At 41.1% G+C, this 22,665-nt stretch overlaps 1 protein-coding gene across 2 annotated transcripts in view; it reads right to left on the bottom strand.

The window, feature by feature from the left end:
- Positions 1–677: 677 nt before the first annotated feature.
- The window catches only part of DPP4 (dipeptidyl peptidase 4), a 78,449-nt gene continuing 56,461 nt past the window's right edge, over positions 678–22,665 (bottom strand). For both annotated transcript variants that reach the window (XM_032880292.1, XM_032880293.1), the window contains exons 19-26: positions 20,944–21,013; positions 18,392–18,586; positions 15,770–15,824; positions 15,084–15,183; positions 11,868–11,932; positions 2,769–2,841; positions 2,433–2,506; positions 678–873 (exon numbers count right to left, since the gene is read on the bottom strand). In XM_032880292.1, the coding sequence (XP_032736183.1) occupies positions 772–873; positions 2,433–2,506; positions 2,769–2,841; positions 11,868–11,932; positions 15,084–15,183; positions 15,770–15,824; positions 18,392–18,586; positions 20,944–21,013 (734 nt within the window). In that variant the 3' untranslated portion in view covers positions 678–771. The remainder of the gene's footprint in view (positions 874–2,432; positions 2,507–2,768; positions 2,842–11,867; positions 11,933–15,083; positions 15,184–15,769; positions 15,825–18,391; positions 18,587–20,943; positions 21,014–22,665) is intronic.

Raw genomic sequence — 22,665 nt, forward strand, 5'->3', positions numbered from 1 at the left:
AAACTGCCTCTTTCACTAGGAAACATCAGTGGTTTTTAAGGCACATTTACAGTGCTTTCCCCTCCCCCTCGCTGTGTGTTTGTAGCACCTATAGCCATAGTTGGCACCTGGGGGCCTTGCATTGTTGGCAGATTCCCTCTCATTTCTTTGGAGTCTATTCAACTGCTGTGGTTTTACTCAGAAGTCAGTGCTTTTTGCATATATGATTTCCTGAGACTGAATAGTCTTTCTCAGAAAACCGTGCCAGTCTGGCTGTGAACAGCTCTTCTCCAAGAGTTGCTGACAGGAGCCTGGTCGGGTCATTGTGCTTGGCCGTGGGTTCCCAGCCAGGCCTCCTCGCTTCTTCCCCTACCCCTTCCCTTCTTACCTCTGCCTCAGTGACATCACCACCCACATCTTGCCATCCCTTTAAAGAAGAGAATGAGATTTGCACTGGTCCAGTTAGAAAAGAATGAAATGCTTCCCAGGGAACCTATGCAGAGCTCCCATAAAAACAATTCATATTTGTTGTTTCAGCAACGGATGTGGAAATGATTTTAAATAATAAACAAAACCAGACGGAATAATTCAAACTTCAGTAAGGTAATAATCTGGTGCGAAGACAGAAGTCCCAACTTAAGGTTACAGACATGAATTTTGGGAACAAAGGTAACCTTGAATTTCTTGATTTGAGTGTATTTTTTTTTTTTTTAAAGATCATCATCTTAACAGTGCAGTTTTCAGACAGAACAAAAATGGTTTTCAATAGGTCAGGCATGCTATTCCAGGGTGCTAAGGTAAAGAGAAGCATTGTTTTATGAAGTGACTCATGTGGGTGTATATATGCTGGTGGGCTGTGCTGCTAGCAATTCCGTGGTCTTCATCTGTATACCACTGCAGAGGAAGACAAAGGTCGGAAGAAGGAAGTCAGTTGTCTTCTTTTTAAAAAAATAATTCAAATAAGCTCTCACAAGCATACATAGAATTAAAACATTGTTTTAAGGGTGTGTGTGTGTGTGTGTACATATTCTAATGAAACTATCCAAGTGTATTTTCAGATTTGATTCAAAGGACACTTAGAACCACATCATGCATAGAAGAGAATGTTTATCCCATTAAGCACACCAGTTTTAATTAAGTGTTATCAAGTGTCAGATTTCTCCAACACTGCAGGAAGAAAAATGAGTTTTTCAAAAGCACTTTTTCCTAATGTAGGTTACCAAGGAACTAGAAAAATCTATTCCAATATTTCATATATATGTTTAACATAAGGTCAAAAGTCAAATGTATTATTTGCAAACACTTTGATTTTTCACTCGAATTTTCTATCTGGATGTCTGACATTTATGAAAGAGTGGATGATCTGAGACAAAAATTTATCAATGCATCCCACATTAAACAAGTGGGAGGTCACTACCAGGCAAACATATATTATGGAGACATAAATAAACTTTTATAAAAAAATTGCCTAATTAAAGTATCATCTTTGAGTCGTAGAAAATGAAACCTCGGCCTCTTAGAAGAATCTGACTCCAAAAGACATATAAATGGGTGGTTTTGTTTTCTGTTTTGTTTTGTTTTTTTGGTATTAACTGTCCCACTCTAATTCAGTGGGCACCATTTGAACTGATCACAGAGCAAAGAGGTGTGTGTGTGTGTGTGAAAGAGAGAGAGAGAGAGAGAGGAGAGTGAGGAAAAGTAGGTTTTCTACCTAATAACGGCAAGAAAGCATTTTATACAAAAATATTTAGTGCACCACACACATGCGTATACATATAAATATACAAACACACATTTATATATATGTTAGACACACACACACACACACACACAAAACATCTTTTCTTTTTTCTTCTTGATCTGAAAATGAATCTGACTTAATACCTAGAAACAGCTTACTGTATAGGCAACTGTATAGGAAATAGCTCTAGCTATTTCCAACTCTATAAAACAAGCCTAATTGTCTATTGCTCGTGGTTGTTCAACAAAAGATAACGTTGCAATTGCAAAAACTGAAGCATGCCAATTATTAATGTCCCACTGTTGTTAGAATGGCTAGTAATACGTACTAGACAGAAATGGATTTTCATATTGGAGCTGAGCTATTATCATGCTGGTTTCACTTTAGAATTACTCTGCCACACAGTTACTGAGTAAGTGATTACTTTTGAAACCAAATAGGGAGAGACTGAAGAACCACATGGGTAGGAGAGCAGTGTTTTGACACTCCCAAGATATGCAATATTGTGGTTCTCAACCCCCAGTTCTCTAATCGTTTTGAACGTTACTCTGTCTATGGCTTAAGGATATCACTTCTGACTTCTCATTGGACAAATAAAAACCCTTTCAATTCTGTCCCTGTCTCCCGGCACTGTTTGATGAGAAGGAGCCGGGACAGGGGAAACCAAGACCCCACCAGCAAGTTCTCCCTTTGGCACCAAGTTTTGTGATACCATTGCTTGGAAATCCACTCCTGCATCCACCAGGGCTTTGGAGATCTGAGCTGACTGCTGAAAGTGAACGTTATCTGCAAGGAGAGAAAGGAAACACAAAGTAACTAATAGCCGCTCCTTTTCTGATGGGAAGGGTGGGAAAGGCACAAGAAGAAAGGGACTATTTGAAGTTCTAGGACTTAGCATCCCATTTAGCCCAAGACAAGTGAGTTGTGGAAAGCAACACTGTTTTATTGAAGTAAATGTAACAGTCTTGCCCCTCATGCTTTTGTTTTGTCAGTAGTGAAATTGCAAACCTGTCTGTGATACTAAAAAGTCTAATTAACTGAAACTCACCATCTGCTGTTCCATGAATAAGGAGGTACTCAACTTGTTTAAAATTTTCAGCTCTGCTCATGACTGTTGAATTCTGGAATTGGGAAAAAGAATGTCATTATTCAAAAAAAGATCTGCCATAAACTGATTTTTCACTTCAGTTTACAAAATAAAATGTTTTCAGCTGGGGCCCCCTTTGATACAAAATATAGCAAACCGATATTTAAGCAAATGCTGTCTCCATGCATGGCAGAATGCACAGCATGCCCTGTGCCTGGGAGACAGGACTGCAAAGGGAGGATGCCACATCTTCTTTGCACACGCAGGCAGAGGGCACCTGCCACCAGGGCTGCACGCAAAGCCCCTTAAGTCCCAGATCCCAGATTGGCTGTGTCCTATGCATTAGCACAGGGCAGAGTCTCATATTAGCAATGTATGTTCCATGGGCTTATGCTGTAGTTCAGCCAAAAAGTGTATTGCCATGGCAACCGTGTGTCACATGGTGCCATACATGCTACATTTCAAAGAGCCTGTACATAGCATTTGCAACTAAACATACTCTGCAATATGTCATATGAACTTTGGTCCACATTGCTAGGCAATGAATGAGAAGCAAGTATTACCTCTTTTCGAACAGATGTTTAAAACCCAGGCAAATGTAACATATGGGAGGGGAAAGGGGAGCAAAAGATCAAGCATGGTCTTAGAAAATCGGTGGGTTGTTGTCTGCCTCATTCCTTATCAGGGAAAATCTTGCGATTGGATCAAGTCACTTCCAAATCAACCAGAGAAATAGGGCAACAAATTGGGAGGTAAGCTTTTCGAAGACTGGCCTCGGGGAGGCAGGACTTCTAGAACTGGGGTGGGGCCTCGGATGAGAAAGCCGTTGGAAACGCGGAACTGGTCATCTGATCTTGATTTGGGGATGTTTATCAAGTTGGGAGGAAGGCAAAAGTGTTACAGAGGCATCGTAGGGCCTTTGGGAGGGGGCAAGCTGGAGTTCGCTCCTGTTGTCTTCTTAGGGGCTGGGCAGAAGGAGGGCCCAGCAGTTTTCCTATAGGTTTAAAAATCATCCAGCGATTATTCCTTTAGCACCTCGGTAAATCAAAGTCAACTTTACGAGTGCCAAGGTATGTATTTTACAGATCGCTTTGTAGCTAACACCAGCTTGGTGTTTTTGATGGGAACCCGGATGGTCTGGCAGGAAGGGGATAGGGCTAAGGTGTTGGATGTGGAGTCTAGCTTCAACATCGGTGAGCTGTGCACCGGGAGACCTGCTGCTCCCTGAGTCTGGTCTTCTGTAGAACGGGAGTGTTTGTAAGAAGCACTGCTCTGTTTCACCCTGCCAACATTCCTCTGAGATAGGTCTACAGCAATCCTGTTTTCTCCATGGAGACCCCAAGATTCAGAAGCAGGAACTCACACTAGGTTACATCTGTAGGAAGTGTCAGAGCTGGACACAAAGTCTTATGGCAGAACCTCTTTTTACTTCCTATGCTGCCCCGAGGCCATGCAAATTCCAAACTGCTCATGATGTGATCTTCCAGCAAAGGAACAGTGAGAAGTAACTTAACGGGCCCAGAATCTGCCCCGCGCGAGTACGCTGGGTATCCCTGCGCAGGGTTCCCATGCCTGTGTAGACTGAACGAATCAAAAGAGAGCAGGTCTGCAAGGCCCCCCAGCCCCCGAGATTTGCAAGGCGGGTTTTTCCCCCTGTACAGCTGCCGCAGAGCCCAATGCAGCAGCCAGAACCCTGAGCAGTGTCTGCTCTCCAGAGAGGAAAGGGTCAAAATCAATCTCCCCCAAAGACAGAAGAGGATTTTGAGCTTGAGCTGCCAGACGCTGGGGCTCCCCCACCGCCAGCAAACACCCATCATGTGAGCCACAGGCCCCCCACCCCGGCCATCCTCTGGCCAGCCCTGCTCACAGCCTTGCCCCCCAACTGCCGCTCGCTCTGCCGCCGTCCCCCCCGCCACCCCGAACCTAGCGCTCTGCTCCCCCAACACACGCAACTACCACATGGAGACCCGACCCATGCGGGCAGCTCTGTCCTGTCGCCTCACCTCCAGAAGCCCCACGGGCCTTCCTGGCTTGGCAGCTTGAACAGCGAAAGCTGCTCCTACAACCTCCACGAGCCATAAAACTGAGAAATGTCATTGAAACATAGAGTAATAGTTAGGAGACATATAAATACGCAGGACAGTTAGCAAGGAATGTGATAACTACTGGAGTTTGGACCAAAACAGTTTCTGGCTGCCTTTTTTTTTCTTAAATGGAGTGAATACAGGCTGAAAGAAGACAATTTTTATAAACAAGTAAAACCCTGAGCCTAAGATAAATGTTGTGATGTACACACTGTAGCTGTGATGAACTAGACATGGTGAGAAATGCAACATACTGAGAAAAAGACGAAAACTGTGATAAAAGTGTCATGATGCAAATTGTTTTACATTAACAATATTACACTACAAAGAAAGAAAGACAAATACTTTAATGCAGCACGAGAAAAATAAAACAAAAGCCTCCCCTGCAATGGTGAGCTAGGTGTGCCCTTTCCACGCACGCTTCCCCCTGCTCTCCGGGAGAAGCTTCCAGAGGGGCCTCCCGGCGTGAGGTGGCCAGGCGGAAGGGCAGCCTGGAGGTGCACACCCGCTCTTGGGCTCTCAGGCGGCAGGCAGCATCCCCCCACTACCCCAAAGATGAGGCTGTGGCACCCTGTGTCTGGCACCACCCATCATTCCCTACTGGACCGAGAATCCTGGCTTCTCCATCAAGAGAGACCCTCGGTGGTCCGCCGTGTGGAAGCGACCCCCGGAGCCAGAGAAAGAGATGCGTGCCTTAACAGAAGATGTGGTTAATAATCGGAAATAATATCACCATGCTATTTTAACCCAGGAAAATAGGATAATCCCCATTTGCCTATCGATGGAAACAGAAATAGAAAAGGAAATGGATGACTAAGTTAGAAGCCGAATAGTCTATCACCAGCTACTAAAAAGGAAGCTCAGAGTGATAAATGGGCAAGGATGCAATGGTGGTGCAGTTGGCACTCTCCCGAGGCTAGAAACTTCCGGAGAGCCCCGCTGTCAGCAACAGTCTGGCAAAACGAAGTGGGAAGGATTGGTCCAGTGGCAGTGCCGATTCCACAGCATCTCTGTGAGGAGCTTTTCCTTCAAGCCCTGAGAAGAACCATCTGTAGCTGCTTGTTGGATCACGCTGGTTCCTCAGTTACCTTCCAGCAAATAAATCTTTGTATTTTTGAAATAAAGAGAGAGCTGACAAGAGCAGGGAAGTACTGTAAGGAACAGAAGTTCTAACAATTTTTAAGCCACCCCTGTGCCATCGAGGAACCGTAAGGACAACTGGCTTCCTGAGGACGATGATGGCGGCAGGTGCCGTGTTTCGAAAGCTTCTCTTGGGGCAGGCACAGGGGTCCCATTTAATCCTTTCAATAACCTGTGAGGTCAGCTTGATGATCCCCATTATCCAGATGAGGAAACTGAGGTTCAGAGAGCTTAGGTCACCTCCCCGAGCTCACACTGTTAGTCAATGGTGGAAACCAAATTTGAGTAGAGGTCCAACTCCGAAGTCCGTTCCCCTTAACCTTACGTCCTCGTGTCCCTTCACGGCCCAGCCAACAACTAACTCATCACCATTTCCAGGCTTTCGTGGAAACGGCAAACGGCCACTGGTCTAACGGACAACCCAGCACGTCAGCGAGTTACTACGGGTGCACTGACTTCCTCTGTGCTTTCTCCCGCTTGCAACCAAAACCTCACAAACAGCATTAAGTAATGCTATTTTGGGAAGCACCATTAATGCCGCAGAAAACAGAGGCCAGAGAACATTTTTAAGAAAAAAATTATTTCAACCCACTATATCGGATGTTTTACTTGTTTACATCTATCAAACAACTGTATCTGGGAGATGCCAAGGGAAAAGAGAGCCCGTCAACCCGACAGGGGGCTCTACCTCAGTCCTCACCAAGCAACACTGGCTTCTTTAAAGATCACACAGCAGTCAACATTTTATCAGCACTCAACAAACAAGTTAAGGTTTGGCTTAAATCTGAAGGTCTCTCTCCCTTTGGCATATTCTGGGATAATAGAACAAATGTCAAATCAGTACAAGATGGCATATTTACAAAATTGCACCCTGTTTTGCATAACCTAACGATGCAGCAGTTCTTAAGGATTGAACATTTCAAATCTGCTAGCAGAAGACTGCCAAATCTATGACTGTTTCATACACTTGCCAAAAGCCTATCAAATTTTGAGCAAAATGCAAAATAAATCTCCTCTACAAGTTAAATCAGTCCCTTCTGTGTGTTCCAGGCTGCCCTCTTCTCTTGGCAACAAGGCTCAGGACTTGGGCCCCATTTCTCCTGCCCTTGATCTTCTGCTTCTCTGCGGATCCATAAATCCATTCCCGGCCCAGTCTACGTCCTGCCTTATAGGCCACCATTTGGCCTGCTCTCCCCACAGCCCCGCTTCCATGTTATCCGTTGGTCTATCCAACCTGCTCCACAGATCCCCAGAAAACCAGCTGTACCTGCTACTCATGTGTAGCTGTGCTGTTCTGTCTTGTCCCTCTCTGCAACCCACGGAGAGCGTCTACGCTCTCCCTCTTTATTTCCGACGTCTTTCTTTATTGGCTTCACACAAGTGCCCCTCCCACTCCTACCCCTCAGCATCTACATGTTATGTAACATTTTTGTGCCTCAGTTACAGTGTCAATAAATGAAGATAATTAGAGCACTTATCCCAGAGAATCTGAGGGAGAACCGAACCTAATAATCTGAGTAAAGCGCTTAGAATCGTGTCTGCCCGTAGAAGCAAGCACTTAAGGAATAAATGGAAAAAAAAAAAATGAATGAAATAAATGAAACTGGAATCCTCCCCGGCACGAGTTAAGAAGAGCTGGTGGGGGGGAGAGGGAGGTGAAACACGGACTTCTCGGCCACTTCCCTACCCATGCTCCCAAAGGACAAAATCCCTGGGGCTTGTCACAATTAAGGAACAACTTCTCTTTTCCATACATAGGGGGCACTCTGTCATATCTGAGTTCATGCTTCACTACCTATCTCTTTTTTTTCTCTTTGATAATTTTGTGTGCATGTCTTTGCTCACCAACAAGGCAATCAACTTTTGAACAATGAAAATACCAGGCACCTTGAATGGGTGAGTGTAAGTTTACTATTTGTTCATTTTTCAAATAGGTTTGACTAAAAGACCTACGATTGACCACACGGAAGACCACCTGTCAATGTTAGTGAGCACCACACTCCTCAAGGTGTAGCTGCGGTTGCTATTTGCTTTTTGCTCTTGGGGATAAGGGTTTTCTCGTTGCCTATCTAATTCCTTTGCTTAAACCTGCTGCCATTTTGGTCTGCTGTGGGCTGAGACTCACTGCAGAAAAGATGTTTCCACAGAGCTCCACTGCCTTTGAAAGTGTTTCTTTCACTTGGCAGTAGGGGGGTGATTATCTACAAAGGATCTCATAGGGTCACTGCTCATGTCTCTGCATTGGGTCTGAGCCTTGATCCCGGGTCCGCTAATCTATATGGTATCTTTGTATGAATAGGAAAAAGCATTCCTTTTGGTTGTGTGCACCCTCAGACGTCCATGCCTTAGTGAATGAAACATGGACTAGTTTTCAGCAGTGTACAAGCTGAAGAACTATACATGGCATCCCTACCTGTTCCACCAGTGTGTACAAATGGTTTCTGGAATTTCTTTCCTAAATCATAAGTAGGACCTTTCTTTCATAAAATGTGCTTCCCTTGGTGATACGGGTTTCTCCAAATTCTTCCAAATCTGGGTCATCAATGACTTAATAATGAATCCTTTTTCTCTTTTTTTTTTTTTAATTAAAGACTGTCTTTTCTTAGAAAGGCTATAATTCTGGTATTGACGATTCATTAGCTGCAAATGTAGACAAAGATCAGGGCCTTGCTTATTCTACGTTTTGGTCCTTCCTGTCCTGGATGTCCTGCAGTGAGTCAGTGGGCCAAATGAAATGGGAATCATTTTCAAAATATTTCCTTCTGACCCACAGGCAGGCACAGGGTACTGAAAGCCTCTCAGGAATTGTCTTCTTTGTCTTTTCCAAAAGGGTGGGAGGAGGGGGGGGAGAGAGGGAGAGAAGGAGAGAGAGAGAAATAAAAACAACCTGGGAAAGAAAAGTAAAAGATGGGGTCCAGAGGGGCAGCTGGGGCCTTGGAGGAAAATAGAATCTTTGAATGTATTCTTGCCAGAGACAAAAGCACAGGCTTATTTAAAAAACAAAGGAGGGCAGCTTTATTCTAAAGCCTGCTGTGCACCAAATATAGGCACTTAGATTCGGCTCTCTCCACACTCAGAGGAAGCAACTTACCAGGGTGGAAACAATTCAGTGAGCCTTCTTCGCCTCCCTCTCCCTCCACACCTTAACTCTCGCCCGCCCAAATCATTCCTCCGAGTAACACATTGGGAACCTTTAGCTCCCTGGTACTGGCAGTTTTAATGTGTCCATTGCCAGCACTGAATCTGGTGCCAAGAAAACTCGACTCCTGGCGTGGAAGGATTAAACAGTCCTCGGGTGCCATCTGTGCAGTGAAGTGGAAGAGTGACTCGGTGCACCCAGTGTGCGTGTGTTGCCATTGGCAGTGGGAAGTGACTTCTATTTACATGACTACCTCATGCAGCGAACACCTAAGGGGAGAGACGAACATGGCCACCTCCAGGAGGGTGGGGGTTGTTGGGGGGGGGTCGATGCAGGGATGAGGAGCCTCTGGGGAAATCTGGAAAAAGACTCAGGATGAAAGGGTAGATTAGAATGAATCATCCTAAAGAGGGAAGGGCAGGCTGAAAAGGAAAGACCTTGCTGGCTGTCCGCTGATGTGCACCGAGAGAAGTAGAGAATCAGGGTAGATGCTGTGGACGTCCCTCGATGTTGGGGTTTGGACTTGGCCCTGTGCCTCTAGGTTCAAAGACTTTTCAGGATGGGATTTTAGAAATGAACTTTTGACTCAACATCCACCCTGTTCTAGAGCCAGGGCTGGGGTCCTGGATAGTAAGTACATCTCTGTTTTGGGAATTTTAGGATTTGGGGTACTTGAGAAAGCCCTTCAGCAACTCAGCAAATACGGCATACCACAAGAGGGATGGCTTTCAAAGGCCAGCATCCTGGTCAGGTTAGGGACAAGAAAATTCCAGAAGTAAGATGAGAGAATTGAGGGAGACAGGCAATTTTTAAAACAACATTTTCCTTAAAAAATTCTTCAATCAGGAAAGGTTTTTAAGGGCTATACTTCATACTGGGTCGTCTAAAGAATTCAGTGTTGAGTAGAGATGTGAATAGTTAATCATCATGCAGAAGAGAAATGGGGGTTCGAAAGAACCATGGGTCCAAGAAAGAGAAACTGAAGATTAAGATACAAGAGAATGTCATGAGAGTCGAGAGGGGATGCCAGCCCGCCAGGAGAGCAGCACCAATTTCTTATTAAATGGAGATATAGGGGAAATGACATTGCAGGCAGAGGGAACAGAAGCCAAGGGCATAAAAGGGAAAGGCCCAGAAACAGAGGACAATGACTCTTACAAGCAGACTGGACCATTGTAAGAGGGATGCTAAGCATCTGGTCGAAGAATCCAGTAGTCACATGGAGGATCCATGAAAGTGTTGTATGTGGAGCCGTGGGGATTAATCTCATGCCCCGTTGTGGTAAAGACGGGGGCAGAGAAAGACAAGATAAGGGGACACCAACGGAGTTATTATTAGAAAAGCAGACAGTCACCTGACAGTGGTAATGCGGGGACTGATGAAGAACAAAAAGGACGTTTAAGGCAAGCTTACTGGATGTGGAGGAGAAAGAATGGGAAGAATTGAGTCCAAAGTATTATGGAGGACAACTGGCAGAAATGGGGACAACCTGATTCCGGGGCTGCTTGGTAGCAGAAGTTGATTGGTGCATCTCACTTTACGGGTTGTTGCTTTTCTATCTTGACTGGAAAACACACAGGCAGACACGGACCAAGCCACGTACTCCTCCCCGCACCCCCTCTGCCTAAGCCTTCCTAAACGAAACCAAAAGAGAGAAAATGAAGCTGTGTATACTTACGTTGGAAAACTAGAAATTTTATTTGAGTTTTACTGGGTTTTGATCACATAGCTTCAGAATCTATAGGAATGGTGGCATTTTATGAAAATGCACCCATACTGCTCAGAGCGAGGCACTCATACGAAGCCTGCATATTGAGAGTTGTGGCCCAGATAAGAAATTGTGTTAACTTATTCTTGTTTTTCTTGCTTTTTAATTCATTGTCGAAAAAGCGTTTTAAATTTCCTTTGGAGAATGTAAACCACGAGACGACTGACCTCGTCGTTTTCGACAACCATGACAGAGCAACTCAGGAAAGTTCTGGAAGGGCCAAAGTGCTACAAAGGTCTCTAGGAGTTAGGCTGGCACTTGCGGCTACCTCAGTGTGACACCAGAGACAGTGTTCTGGCTCAGCGGTGGCCTCCACACTAGCACACATGGCTGCCAACCATGGTGGCTTCCAGGCCGCACTTCAAAAGCTGTAGCCTGAGAGCAACCGGCCACGGGTTCCCCGTCAGCCAACCCCGCTGGCGGCTATGCATTGTGGCTTCCAGAGCTCTTCAGGGCACTGCCCAACTATACTCTTCACCTGCTTTACTCCAATCTTGTTTGAGCAAACTACATAGTTGGCTATGAATAGGAAAATTAAAAGCTTGTACATACATCTTAATTATAATACCATAGAAAATCTAATATATAGCTAAAGGTTTAAGGAGTCTTCTGGGCTTTAAAGGAATATGTCGAATTTGACATGTTTTCTAAATGAAATTTTTATAATTAAAGTAATTATCTGGTGTTGCTTTGTATTTCCAAATGAATGCATATTGTGACCTATATAGCATACGATAAAGACTTTAATTAATGCAGAATATAGTAGGGGAAGCTAGTGGAGTATCTCTAAACCACCTGTGTTATTTCTTTTTAACAAGAATTTTGTTGGAAATAAAAAATATATATTTTCTAGAATAGATACACTTAAAAATGTTCTTAAACAAACTTATAAATAGGTTACAAAATAGATCTAGTTTCTTATCTCTTACCCTGTAATAGTCAAGATTGTCCTCGGGAGTTGGGAGACCCATGTAACGTTCTGTATACACTGAGTCTGTGATGAAAAAAAATGTAAAAATAGTTAATTCATACAATAAAGTTTTCTTTTTCTTACTGGGTGACTTTATGTGCTTTCATATGTCGTTACTTGTGTGTGGGTCTGTAGCATCTCCCTCGGGAGCGTCTCTTCAAGATCAGGTTTTGTTTGTTTGTTTGTTTGTTTGTTTTGGCTTGTTAATGCAGCTGGACACCAGCTCAGACTCATGCCTTTCCATGCTCAGCTGGAACAAATGAAAGTAGAGGGAGATCAAACTAGATGATTTAAAACCAGTCAATAATCCATCTACTGAGGGTGTCTGGGTGGCTCAGTTGGTTAAGCATCTCCCTTTGGCTCAGGTCAGGATCCTGGGATTCTGGGATCAAGCCCCACTTTGAGCTCAGCAGGGAGTCAGCTTCTCCCTCCCCCTCAGTCGCTCCCTCTTCCCCTTGCTCTGCTCTCTCTCACTCACGCGCACTGTCTCAAATAAATAAATAAATCTTTAAAAAAAAAAAAACCCATCTGCAGAAAAATCAAATGTTAAGAGCTGAAAAGTAAGGGCTTTTACCATTATCATCTGATCCTTTCCAAGAATCTTAATTAGGAAGTGACTTAATGCCTCAACTCTCTTGAATTTTTGGTCCTGACACAAGCATATGCCCTAATTTTCTTTTGTAAATCCCTTAATGTTCAATTACTAGTTGCTTATTTAAATCATATTTTGGGCAGTTTAAAATTCATTATAATGAAAACAAAGAGTTAAGTTATCACTTATTCACGGAAGATCCCCGTATTAGCTCAGTTACTCCATCACAATGCAAGTCAAACATTTGTTTTGCCCATTTTGTGGCATGCCCTCAATTTTGGGATTATAACAATTGTGTATTATGAAATAAATCACACTAATATCTGCTGAAATGAAGTAAGCTCTTTTATCTATAAGTATGGCTAAAAACAAGATACATAATTGGTTTGGTTATTTTGGATAATGAAACATATCTTTGCCCTATTTTTAGAAATTTTATAGATATATCCTAAAATAGACATGAGAAAATTTTACAATTTTCTGTGGCTAAATTCCAAAATAACTTTAAAAATCTGAAGTAATTGCTTTGAAAGTTGCCTCCTCCAGTGACCAGATTATAGTAAACAGATTAAATATAAAATAATATGCTGTCACTGTGCTGTTTAGGTTAATGATGAATTTCACTGCAAATCAAACAGGTAGTTCAGTACTGATCTCATTAATTCTTTAAATGAATATATCATCTAAACAACAACCTTAAGCAACACTCTAACCCTTTCTGAACGACGAGCATCATTAAAAACTACACTGATAATGAGTGTTAGTTATTTCACATGTATCCTTTATGCCTGTTCTATGGAAATCAAAATACGTCTTTCAAATTGAGTAACCTCAACATTTTATCCTTTTGATTAAAAGGAATACAGAATATATGTAATTTTACATATCTAGAGGACACTAATACAGAAAATACAATATTTTAAGGGACATTTAAAAATACAAGATCTTCATAAAATGTTCTTATCTTTCAACATTTAAATATGAATAATATAGCTTGGACATGTGAAAGGAGGTTTGAAAATAGCCTTTAAGGGCAGAATAAATTTTTCCTGAAACAACAGCAGACTTCAATTCTTGTCCTAGAACATTATACCTCTTTTTTATTATGTTAATCAGGTTTACATTTGTGAGAAGAGCTGAAATATATTTTTTTCTTTTTTAGAGAGAGAGAGAGAGTGTGCAAATGTGTGTGCATGAGCGACGAGGGGAGGAGGAGGCAGAGGGAGAAGGACCAGCGCACGGCTAGATCTCACACCCCTAAACTGAAATCAAATGCCTAATGGCTGAGCCACCCAGGCACCCCTGAAATTTTAATAAGAGTATTTTAAAAATACATAATATAGGTGCTGTAAACTTTTACAAATGCACCTTTGAAATACCAGTTATGTATTCCTTCTATCTGATCTGTGAGTAAAATTTCTCAAATTAATACATATGTAAGATCTCTAGAAAGTGCTCACGTCTAGAAAGTTGACTTGGTCTAAATATATTTAATGAAGTTCTTTTATCATTATACTTCTAAACTCACAAAGATGGCTTCTATTATTTTATTGACCACCAGAGGTCTCCAAAAACAAGCTATCCAACAGCATAATTAGTAGGAAGCAGGAAAGTATTATGAAAACAAATCCATCGTGTGTGGACTGAATCAGAAGTATGATTTCTAATTTTTTTTTTAACAGAAAGATAGAAATATATACATATATATCCATATATATGTATATATTACATATATATGTATATATATTACATTGGATATATATATATATATATATATATATATATATATATATATTTGTATCCATCCATATATATATGTATATATATATTACATTGGATGCTCTTGGCCTTTAAAAAAGGGTTTCCTACAAGATTGGTACTACCACACGATGGGGGGAAAATACGTATTGAGCATATTTGTTTCAATGAGTCTATCACATAAAGTACTTGAGATGGGGTCTGAAAAGATACAGGAAAATAATTCATCTTCTCACCACCTCTGACTCTTTACCCTTACCTAGTGTTCCAATGTTTACTCTCTTCCCCTGGGGAATTTAAGGCTTACGTGTGTATGATATCTTATAGAATTATTTCTCAGTGATTAAGAAGAGATCCTAGAGTGGTTTTCACTAACTTAGAGACAGTGGGGGAAATAAAACACACAACCCAGGAATTCCCCCAATCCTTACTCCCGTCTTTCTATCCAAAGCCCTTCTTTATTTGACCTTTACTGGAAGAAAAAAAAAATACATGCTTCTTTTATTTAGTTAATATATGAAGCCCCAAAACCCAAACTAAAATAAGATAAGGAAGGGTTTATCTGCAGAAATGTAGCATTACAGATATTTTGGAATTTAGAACACAGAATTTGTTGATAACTAAGTATATAGATAACAATACCACCTAGACTTTCACAATAGCAGAATAAGAGAGATCATTTGATTATAGGTATCTATAAGGCGCATCTACAATGAATAGGCTTATTTCCTATAGGAACAGTGAAACTCAAAAAGGAATGGTTTTGTCATTGAAACTTTAAGGTCAACACTCTGTATCTTTTTGTACCTGAAAGTAATGACATACCATAGTACTCCCACCGTGAGACGGGTGCCACGGCTATTCCACACTTGAACACGCCACTGCCGGCTCCCAGGACCATGGAGGTTACGTACCCTCCATATGACTAAGGAATGGAAATGGTTATTTTTATAGAGGTAAAGGAATTCAGGACATATGGTAAGCGAGTCGCAGTTTCCATATTTCTCACATCTTTATATACTGTGCCTCTTTAGAGATAGAAAGCATGGTAGAGAAGGGCTTAAATTGGCCTTAATTGGACAATATCTAAAGACTACACTTTCAGAGCCCTGGTCCCTTTGCTTGATAGGTCTAAGTGGGAAAAGCATCAAAAAATTGTCAGGCAGTACTTAAAGAAAAAAAGATCAATATACACTAGATCTTTACTGACTTTGACTCATTAGAAAAATCACCCTCCTTCCCTCTCTCCTGCTCTCCTTCCCAGCCCCTTTCCCTTTTCTCTACCTTTCTTACCTCCCAAACCCTCCTCCTTAATCATAGTAAGCAGAGATATACACCTGACTAGCAGGGACTCACCACCTAGAGTTCTAAGACATTTTATCAGGGACTTCTTTGATTAAAAATGCCTGATTTTCATCTCCAAATATTTACATGCCAAAGATATATTATCATGCTCCGGGTTATAATCACTAACTATATGGACACAGATTCATAGCCAAACAACGACTCACCCAGCCCCAAATTGCAATCCGCTTGTCATCCACAAATCCCATTTTTGAAAATTGTCTAAAATACATGGAAAAAGTCGACGAATTAGTATTGCATTGTATATAGAAAACTAGCATAAGTACATAAGGACACAAATGTGAAACCCTGCCATTTGCTATTTGCTCCTGATGCAATCTAAGATTAATTAGAGCCAACAATCAAATAAGCACCTGAGATGGATGTCTACTTTTTTTTTAACTTAAGAGCCAGATGAACAAGGTTTACTTTTGTTGGAGTCCATAAAAATTTTGTCTGTGTGTTTGTGTGTGTGTGTGTGTGTGTGTGTGTGTGTGTGTGTGTGTATGTGTTTGTGTGTATGATTCGCAGAAAACAAATCCTGGCAGTTTTTTTCACAGCTTTATATAAAAATTTGCAGCCCAGATGCACTTTTCTTTACATAATTGAATTTAAATCTCTCCAGATGTTTTTCAGTTGAAGAGAGTCTGCCCCCGCAATGGAGAAGTAGAGGGGCACAGAGAACATCTGGGCAGGGCTTAGGAAGGTCTCTGGGCCCCCTACCTGAGAACTTAAACACCATTCTCTAAATAAATCCCTTCTTCTGCTGGGTGTTGAGCACCGTTAAGTAGGAAGCAATCTTTCCTTGATGGATTAAGAAGTCTTTTTGCCATTAAATTGTGCTTAGGATTTGTACCCAGTTAAAGAAATGAGAAAAATGTTTTGTGCACCCACGTTTTAAAATCTTTTACATCAAAAGGTAATTTGCTTTAAGAAGCAACCTAGCAAATGCGGCTCTTTAACCTTTATAGTACTGATGCGGAGTAGGGGGGACCCTTGCATTGACCTATATGGGACTTTGGGAATTTTTGTGTTTTCAATTATAGATATGGCTTAGGCGGCCCCAAGTTAAACAGTATTAGAAAAAATGAGAAGTACATCATTTTCAACTCATTATCTTCTCCCTGTAAACTTTTAAAACTTAGAATACATATATGTATAGAAATGTGCACCAAAGCGTGAGTATACAAGTTGATAAACCTTACAGAACAAACATATCCTTGAACTGAACTGAGAGACAGGGCATTATCATGCCCCGGAAGCCTCTGAGTCATTTTCCCTTTGCAAAAGGAAAAAAAAAAAAAAAAAAAGGAAATGTTTTCTTTTTATATGATTCCAATTTGGGCTTGGTTTTGGAGTTCATATAAAATGGGTCATGCAGGAGATACACTTTCATGCCTGGCTTCTCTCCTTCAACAGCCTGTGAGATTCATCTACACTGCAGTATACACCTCTCTTTAGTTGCTGAATTAGTATTCTACTGTATAAATACATGACATCTCATTAATTTTTTAAACTTGAGATGTATATTGCGGATACCCAATTATGTAATTTCGGATTTGAGAAGCCCCGACGCTCCACCCTCTCTCAGAGAGGATCAGTCTGGATAAATACAATTTTGGTTTTAAAATATGACAGCCCTACTCCTGAACCGTTTATCCTCTCTCTTGAATCTAAACTTCTCTTTCTCTCTATTTGGCTTTGAAGGAAAATAGCTCATCGTTAACTATGGTGTAAGAGACTTAGAGACACTTAAATCAATTGTCCTCTTCTCTTCTCTTTGGTTGTTTCTGGTTCTTAAAGGCATTTTCCTCCACCCATCTCACCATTCATAATTTTTCTGCATTTCCTAGTTTATGATTTCATAACATTATTTTAAATCAACCACTTGTCATGCTTCCCCAGACATCCAGGCACTTGGTTATAGAAACTCAAAGACTGCATTTCCTATTTGCCAGTTGAGCACGGTTGAACTGGAGAAAGCATCTGAGTTGAATTGGAGACCTTGATTTAGATTATGACTTCCCCTGACAAATTACCAAACCTAAGAGCCTGCATTTTCTACCTGAGGCATGGGATACAGATCTCCACCTCCTAGGGGTGCTGTGCAGTTTCCATGACAGTGCAGGTAAAACACTGCCCATGTACACGTGTGCTACGTGGGAACCATTATTCATCAGTAACATCTCTTCCAAGCCAGACCACAACACTTATCTGTGGACTCATGAATAGAAAGCACCAGAATGAGATGTGATTCATACTTACTGAAGCTCTTATAATTGTGAGCAAAGATGGCTGTGCCCCACAATTCTCCCCCAGTGCCAGAGTAACCTTCATCCCAACTGTAGGAGCCACTCCTAGGACAGATAGCTGTCACATGTAATGTAGCTTCCTATGCTGTGCAAGTACACTGGACTCCTTCGCTTGCCATTGACTATAGGGATGGTCCACTCGTTTAGTTAGATGTTTACCCCAGCGGAGCATTTATCCCTCAGTTTGTCCATGTGTTTGATGAATTTTGAGTCTCTGTTCCCAGAAGGTGGTAACACATATACCAACTCCTTTCTAGAGTCACAGAGAGGAATTTAAGAAGTAAGTCTTTTTTAACCTTTATATAAGTCTCTAATGACATACATTTTTATCTAAGTGTTATATCTTCACTAAAAATGTACCCCAAACATAAATGACTTCCTCTAGGACACTTGACATTCTTTCCACTTTACAACTTTAAAATATAAATCGAGAGGGAAGAATCAGATGACCTTTGGATTCATCTCCTAGTCACTCACCTGGCTGCTTCAATTTGATCTTCAACTTCAAATGTTCCCAGTCTTCTGTTGACTGCGTGCATGATCTTATCTCCTTGGTAACCACTTCCTCTGCCATCAAAACTAGCTACGATAATGTTTTCTGTGCTTGCAAGGTAAGTAGCCCAGTTGAGTCTGAAGATAGCGTCTGCTTTTTGACTACACGGGCCTGCATATCTGTGAAAAATCCCAAATTGTTAGCCTTTGTGTTTTTCTGAATCAAATGAGGAGTACCTGTGTTTCTACTCCCTGTGGACAAGAAGCATGCGTCTTTCCCGACCACGAGGCTGAAATTGTGCCAGCCACCAGGGTGTCCAAAATGGTTCCTCTAAAACTTGGCAACATGACTATAATGGCTGTGTGTTTCCTTCAAAGATGCCCATCAGTTTTACCTTTGAAGATCAGTATCAAACACAGACTTCATAGGCCAACATTTTCTAAGTCGTATATTTCTTAGAAATCAAAGAAATAAATACTTAATAGTTGGGATAGGGATGTTGTGTTATGAAAAATTAATGAGGATGACAATAAATGCAGCTTTGACTATATCCTTTCTCTCTGGCTTGCAAGCACTCCTACGCTACATGTGTATTTCCTAGGCTGGAACTTCCCAAAGGAGGGCTTGACTACTGCGTGATATGCACTGCATTGCCCCCCCGCCACCCAAGTCCGAGGTTGCACACCAAGGCTCCACAAGTCACTGTGGAGTGAGCCAAGGTATGAACGACCACTATTCCTCAAAACTTCAAAGCAGAAAGAAGTAGGCGATATTGACAACTGCATTCTATTTATCAACAAGCTTAATTCCCTGCTGTCTGCAATCTGTACAGGCTAGACCCCACTCCCACACAGCTGGGTGCACAATCTACAACAAGCCCTGTCATTGCCATGTGTTAATCAAGACAATTTCCCGATAGCTCCTTGCATCTCACTTAAACATGTCATCTTTGCACGATCTATGGGACTCCTGGACCCAGACCTACTCCAGTACCTCTCCCTCCCACCCCATCTCTCCTACTTGTCTGCTCACTGTCCCCTCCACTTGCATGGCTTTGTTCTTCCTAGGGATGGAAGTCAAAAGAACTTTGGTTTTAAACAAACATTATTTTACTTCCACTGTAAACTAAATATTGTAACATTCTAAATTTAAAAAGAAGAATGCTTTCATGCATTTCTTGGGAGAGTAAACATTTTTTAACAACGTGTGAAATGCCTTGGTCCTTTCAATGATTTTAGATTGTGTAGCGTAATAACTTCCCTTAATATTAGTTATGTGTCAAGTTACTCTACCCCCTAAGATTAAACAACATTATTTTTAAAAACAGAAAACAAAGATTTGGACATCTAAGAATGGGAAGAGGAAAACAACTAAAAAGAAACAGGCAGTAAATTTACCATGTTTTTTCCTCACTGGGGAGTTGAGGAGGATAAAATTCTCACTCTTCCCTAAAATATCTGCTTCCCTTATTGGGGCTGAAGCCCAAAGCAAATTAATGTCACTCTAGTCAAAGTTAGGCTTACTGAAAATCAAACAGCACATCTGGAAGTTTAAAATACCTTTTTCTCTTTCTCTGAGGTTTTATGTTTTGTTTACATGGAACTCTAAATACAGGGCAACAAGGCTGTGTTGAATGCTAACACCCCTCTTCTGTTACTGGTGGTGGTGGTTACAAGGAAAAGTGATGTTCTCGAGTCTCAGTTTCCTTTTCTGTATAATGGGCCCAATAGAACTCCTCACATTTGTTTGCAAATCACCTGGCAGGCAGCCCACTGCGGGCACATTTGTTGGGTTTGTTTTTGTCTTATTTTTATACAAGGAAATGAGACAATCTAGGACAGAAGGAGTGGTGTTGTGGCATTATGTGTGAGGTCAGGGCAATTTTAGAAGGATTAAAGTAAAATGTATTCCCAATCATTATCAAAAACATTTTTCGAAGATGTCACATTTAGAGTTTGCATGAGTTTACATTTACTGTTCAAAGATGTGTGATTTCAGAACTTTCTCTGAGACTTGAAGAAGTCTGGATTGTAATGAACAATTTCCTATATCACATCATATCTTCACCAAAGAGGGGAATGAAAGCTACCAGGCAGTGGTATTTCAGGAACTAAAGGCAGAGAAACTTGATGTCTTAATGCATCAAAAGCCACTAATGGTGATGTTTGGGCAAGTTTAGGGGTAAAAAAGTTGTGAAGGCTATTAATACCCATCTCTCATGTTAAAATGTCTATAAGGTAAAGATAAAACTGGTGACCTAAAATTCCTTTGGAATTCCCTTGTAGTTCAGAGAAAAAAATCAAAACTAAAGGACCATATGTCATTACGACAGAAGGGTGTCTTTCTTCATTCGAAAGATGGTAGAAAACAAAGGTTTGGGTATGTGATTGCAAAATGGAAGGACATAGACAAATTGCTTCACAGTGATTCAGGAAGAGACAAAGGATGCATTCGGCTTTAATTTTCTGTAAGCAGCACTGAGTAAAGGATGTCTAATGGTTAACTTCTAATGTGTTCCCTCCTCTTGAATACTTACACATCTATTAGTAGAGGATATTTCTTGGATGTATCAAAATGAGGAGGCAAGATCATCTGATACCAGAATTCTAAACAAACAGAAAGATTAATTAGTAAATTATGAGTAACTATTAGCACATGATCTAGGTTTCTGCGTGGTAATAAATCATAGCTAGTATTCAACAATTTGTTAAATTATGATAGAAAAAGAAAATGAACTGCTTGGATTCAGTATGTCTTTAAGATATGAAAATATTCTCTTTCAGGTTAGAATACTAGTTAAGATGAAAGCACTAAAGTTGTTTCTAATATATCTATTAAATATATTGGTGCCTTGTAAAATAAAAGTGCATCTTAGAATTGCTAATGTTTTGTTTTTATGATTCTGTTCTTTGGCATCTGATCTACTTATCTAGTTTGTTTATGGCTTATGTTCTAAGTTTTCCTCCAAAATGTTTTCCTCTTCTTGAATTTCCTTGAAGATGTTTAGGATTTTTAGTTGGCCCTAACTCTATTTTAAAATTCTGATTTAATAACATTTTTGTAATTCTTATTGCCATCCCAGACCGCAAAGCTGAGTTCCCATTTTCAGCTCTGTGTTTCACAGAATGAAATCAGGTTTACATGGAGCAGACTGTTGTGTACGTTCTGTATGATCTGCAGATCTGTTTAATTCTCTGTGCTTGATTTAGCATCAGTTTAATAAAATTTGTCCCTAAATAATGAATTGGTTTCCTTTGCTCCCAAGTTAAGATGATGAGTTAGATTAATAAATCTTAAAGATAGAGAGATCGAGAGATGTCCTATATTTTAATCAGATTATTTCCAGCTTCAGTAGATTTAACCTATAGGGGAAAAAAATCCATATCTCTAGAGCTGCTGCTTCTTTATGTTTATCTTTCTTTTCTTTCTTTCTTTTATTTTTTTTTGTTGTCATTAAAATTATTTTAGTTGAGGAAAAAAGAAAGGTTTAAGAGTAAGATCTTTATATAGATAGATTTCTCTTCAATTTGGATTTTATATTTTAAATATATCCCTTCTGGCTAAATGCGCTTATAAGAACAAAAATTTAAGTCTTTCTTCTTTTTCAGTAGAATGTCAAACTATGTGTCGATCATGATGTTTTAAATAAATATGCCAAACCCACCATTTGCTCTCTCCTTTGAATTTGTCCTAGTTGATTAGAAGTGTTTTTAGTTCCATCTCTCTGAAGATACTGTCCCCACCCCGCTTTGGGTGGGGTGCAAGGTTCTCTGTAATCCCCAGTCCCACCTCCTTCTGCCCCTCGTCCTCAACGCCCCCCTACCCCACTTTCTGGAGTTTGAACGTACAACCACCTCCCAGCTGGACTGTCCATCTCCGGCAGACCCAGCCTCACTCTCCTCTCTATCAGTTTGTCCATCCAACCCTGTGGTTTCCCTGAACCAAAAACTTCCGGGGTCCCCCACTGTCTTTCAAATCTCAGCAGCACCTTCTGTCCTAGCAGCCCAGGTAGCTCTCCCGAACTCTAAGTCCTTGGCCATCATGCCAGCAGCACAAGCATCACCTAAGAGCGAATTACAAACCCTGGGCTCACCCTGCCTTGTTGGATCACAGATCCTTAACAAGGTGCCAGGTGATTCATATGCATGTTGAGTTTGAGTAGCCCTGCTCTAAGCTCCTCTTTACAAGTACCCTCTACTCCCCAGCGCCTTTCCTGCCATTTAAAATTGGATGGATCTTTACTACTGGATCTTTTTGC

Source organism: Lontra canadensis, unplaced genomic scaffold (genome assembly GCF_010015895.1).
Source record: "Lontra canadensis isolate GAN:19392208 unplaced genomic scaffold, GSC_riverotter_1.0 scaffold69, whole genome shotgun sequence".
Taxonomy (NCBI): domain Eukaryota; kingdom Metazoa; phylum Chordata; class Mammalia; order Carnivora; family Mustelidae; genus Lontra; species Lontra canadensis.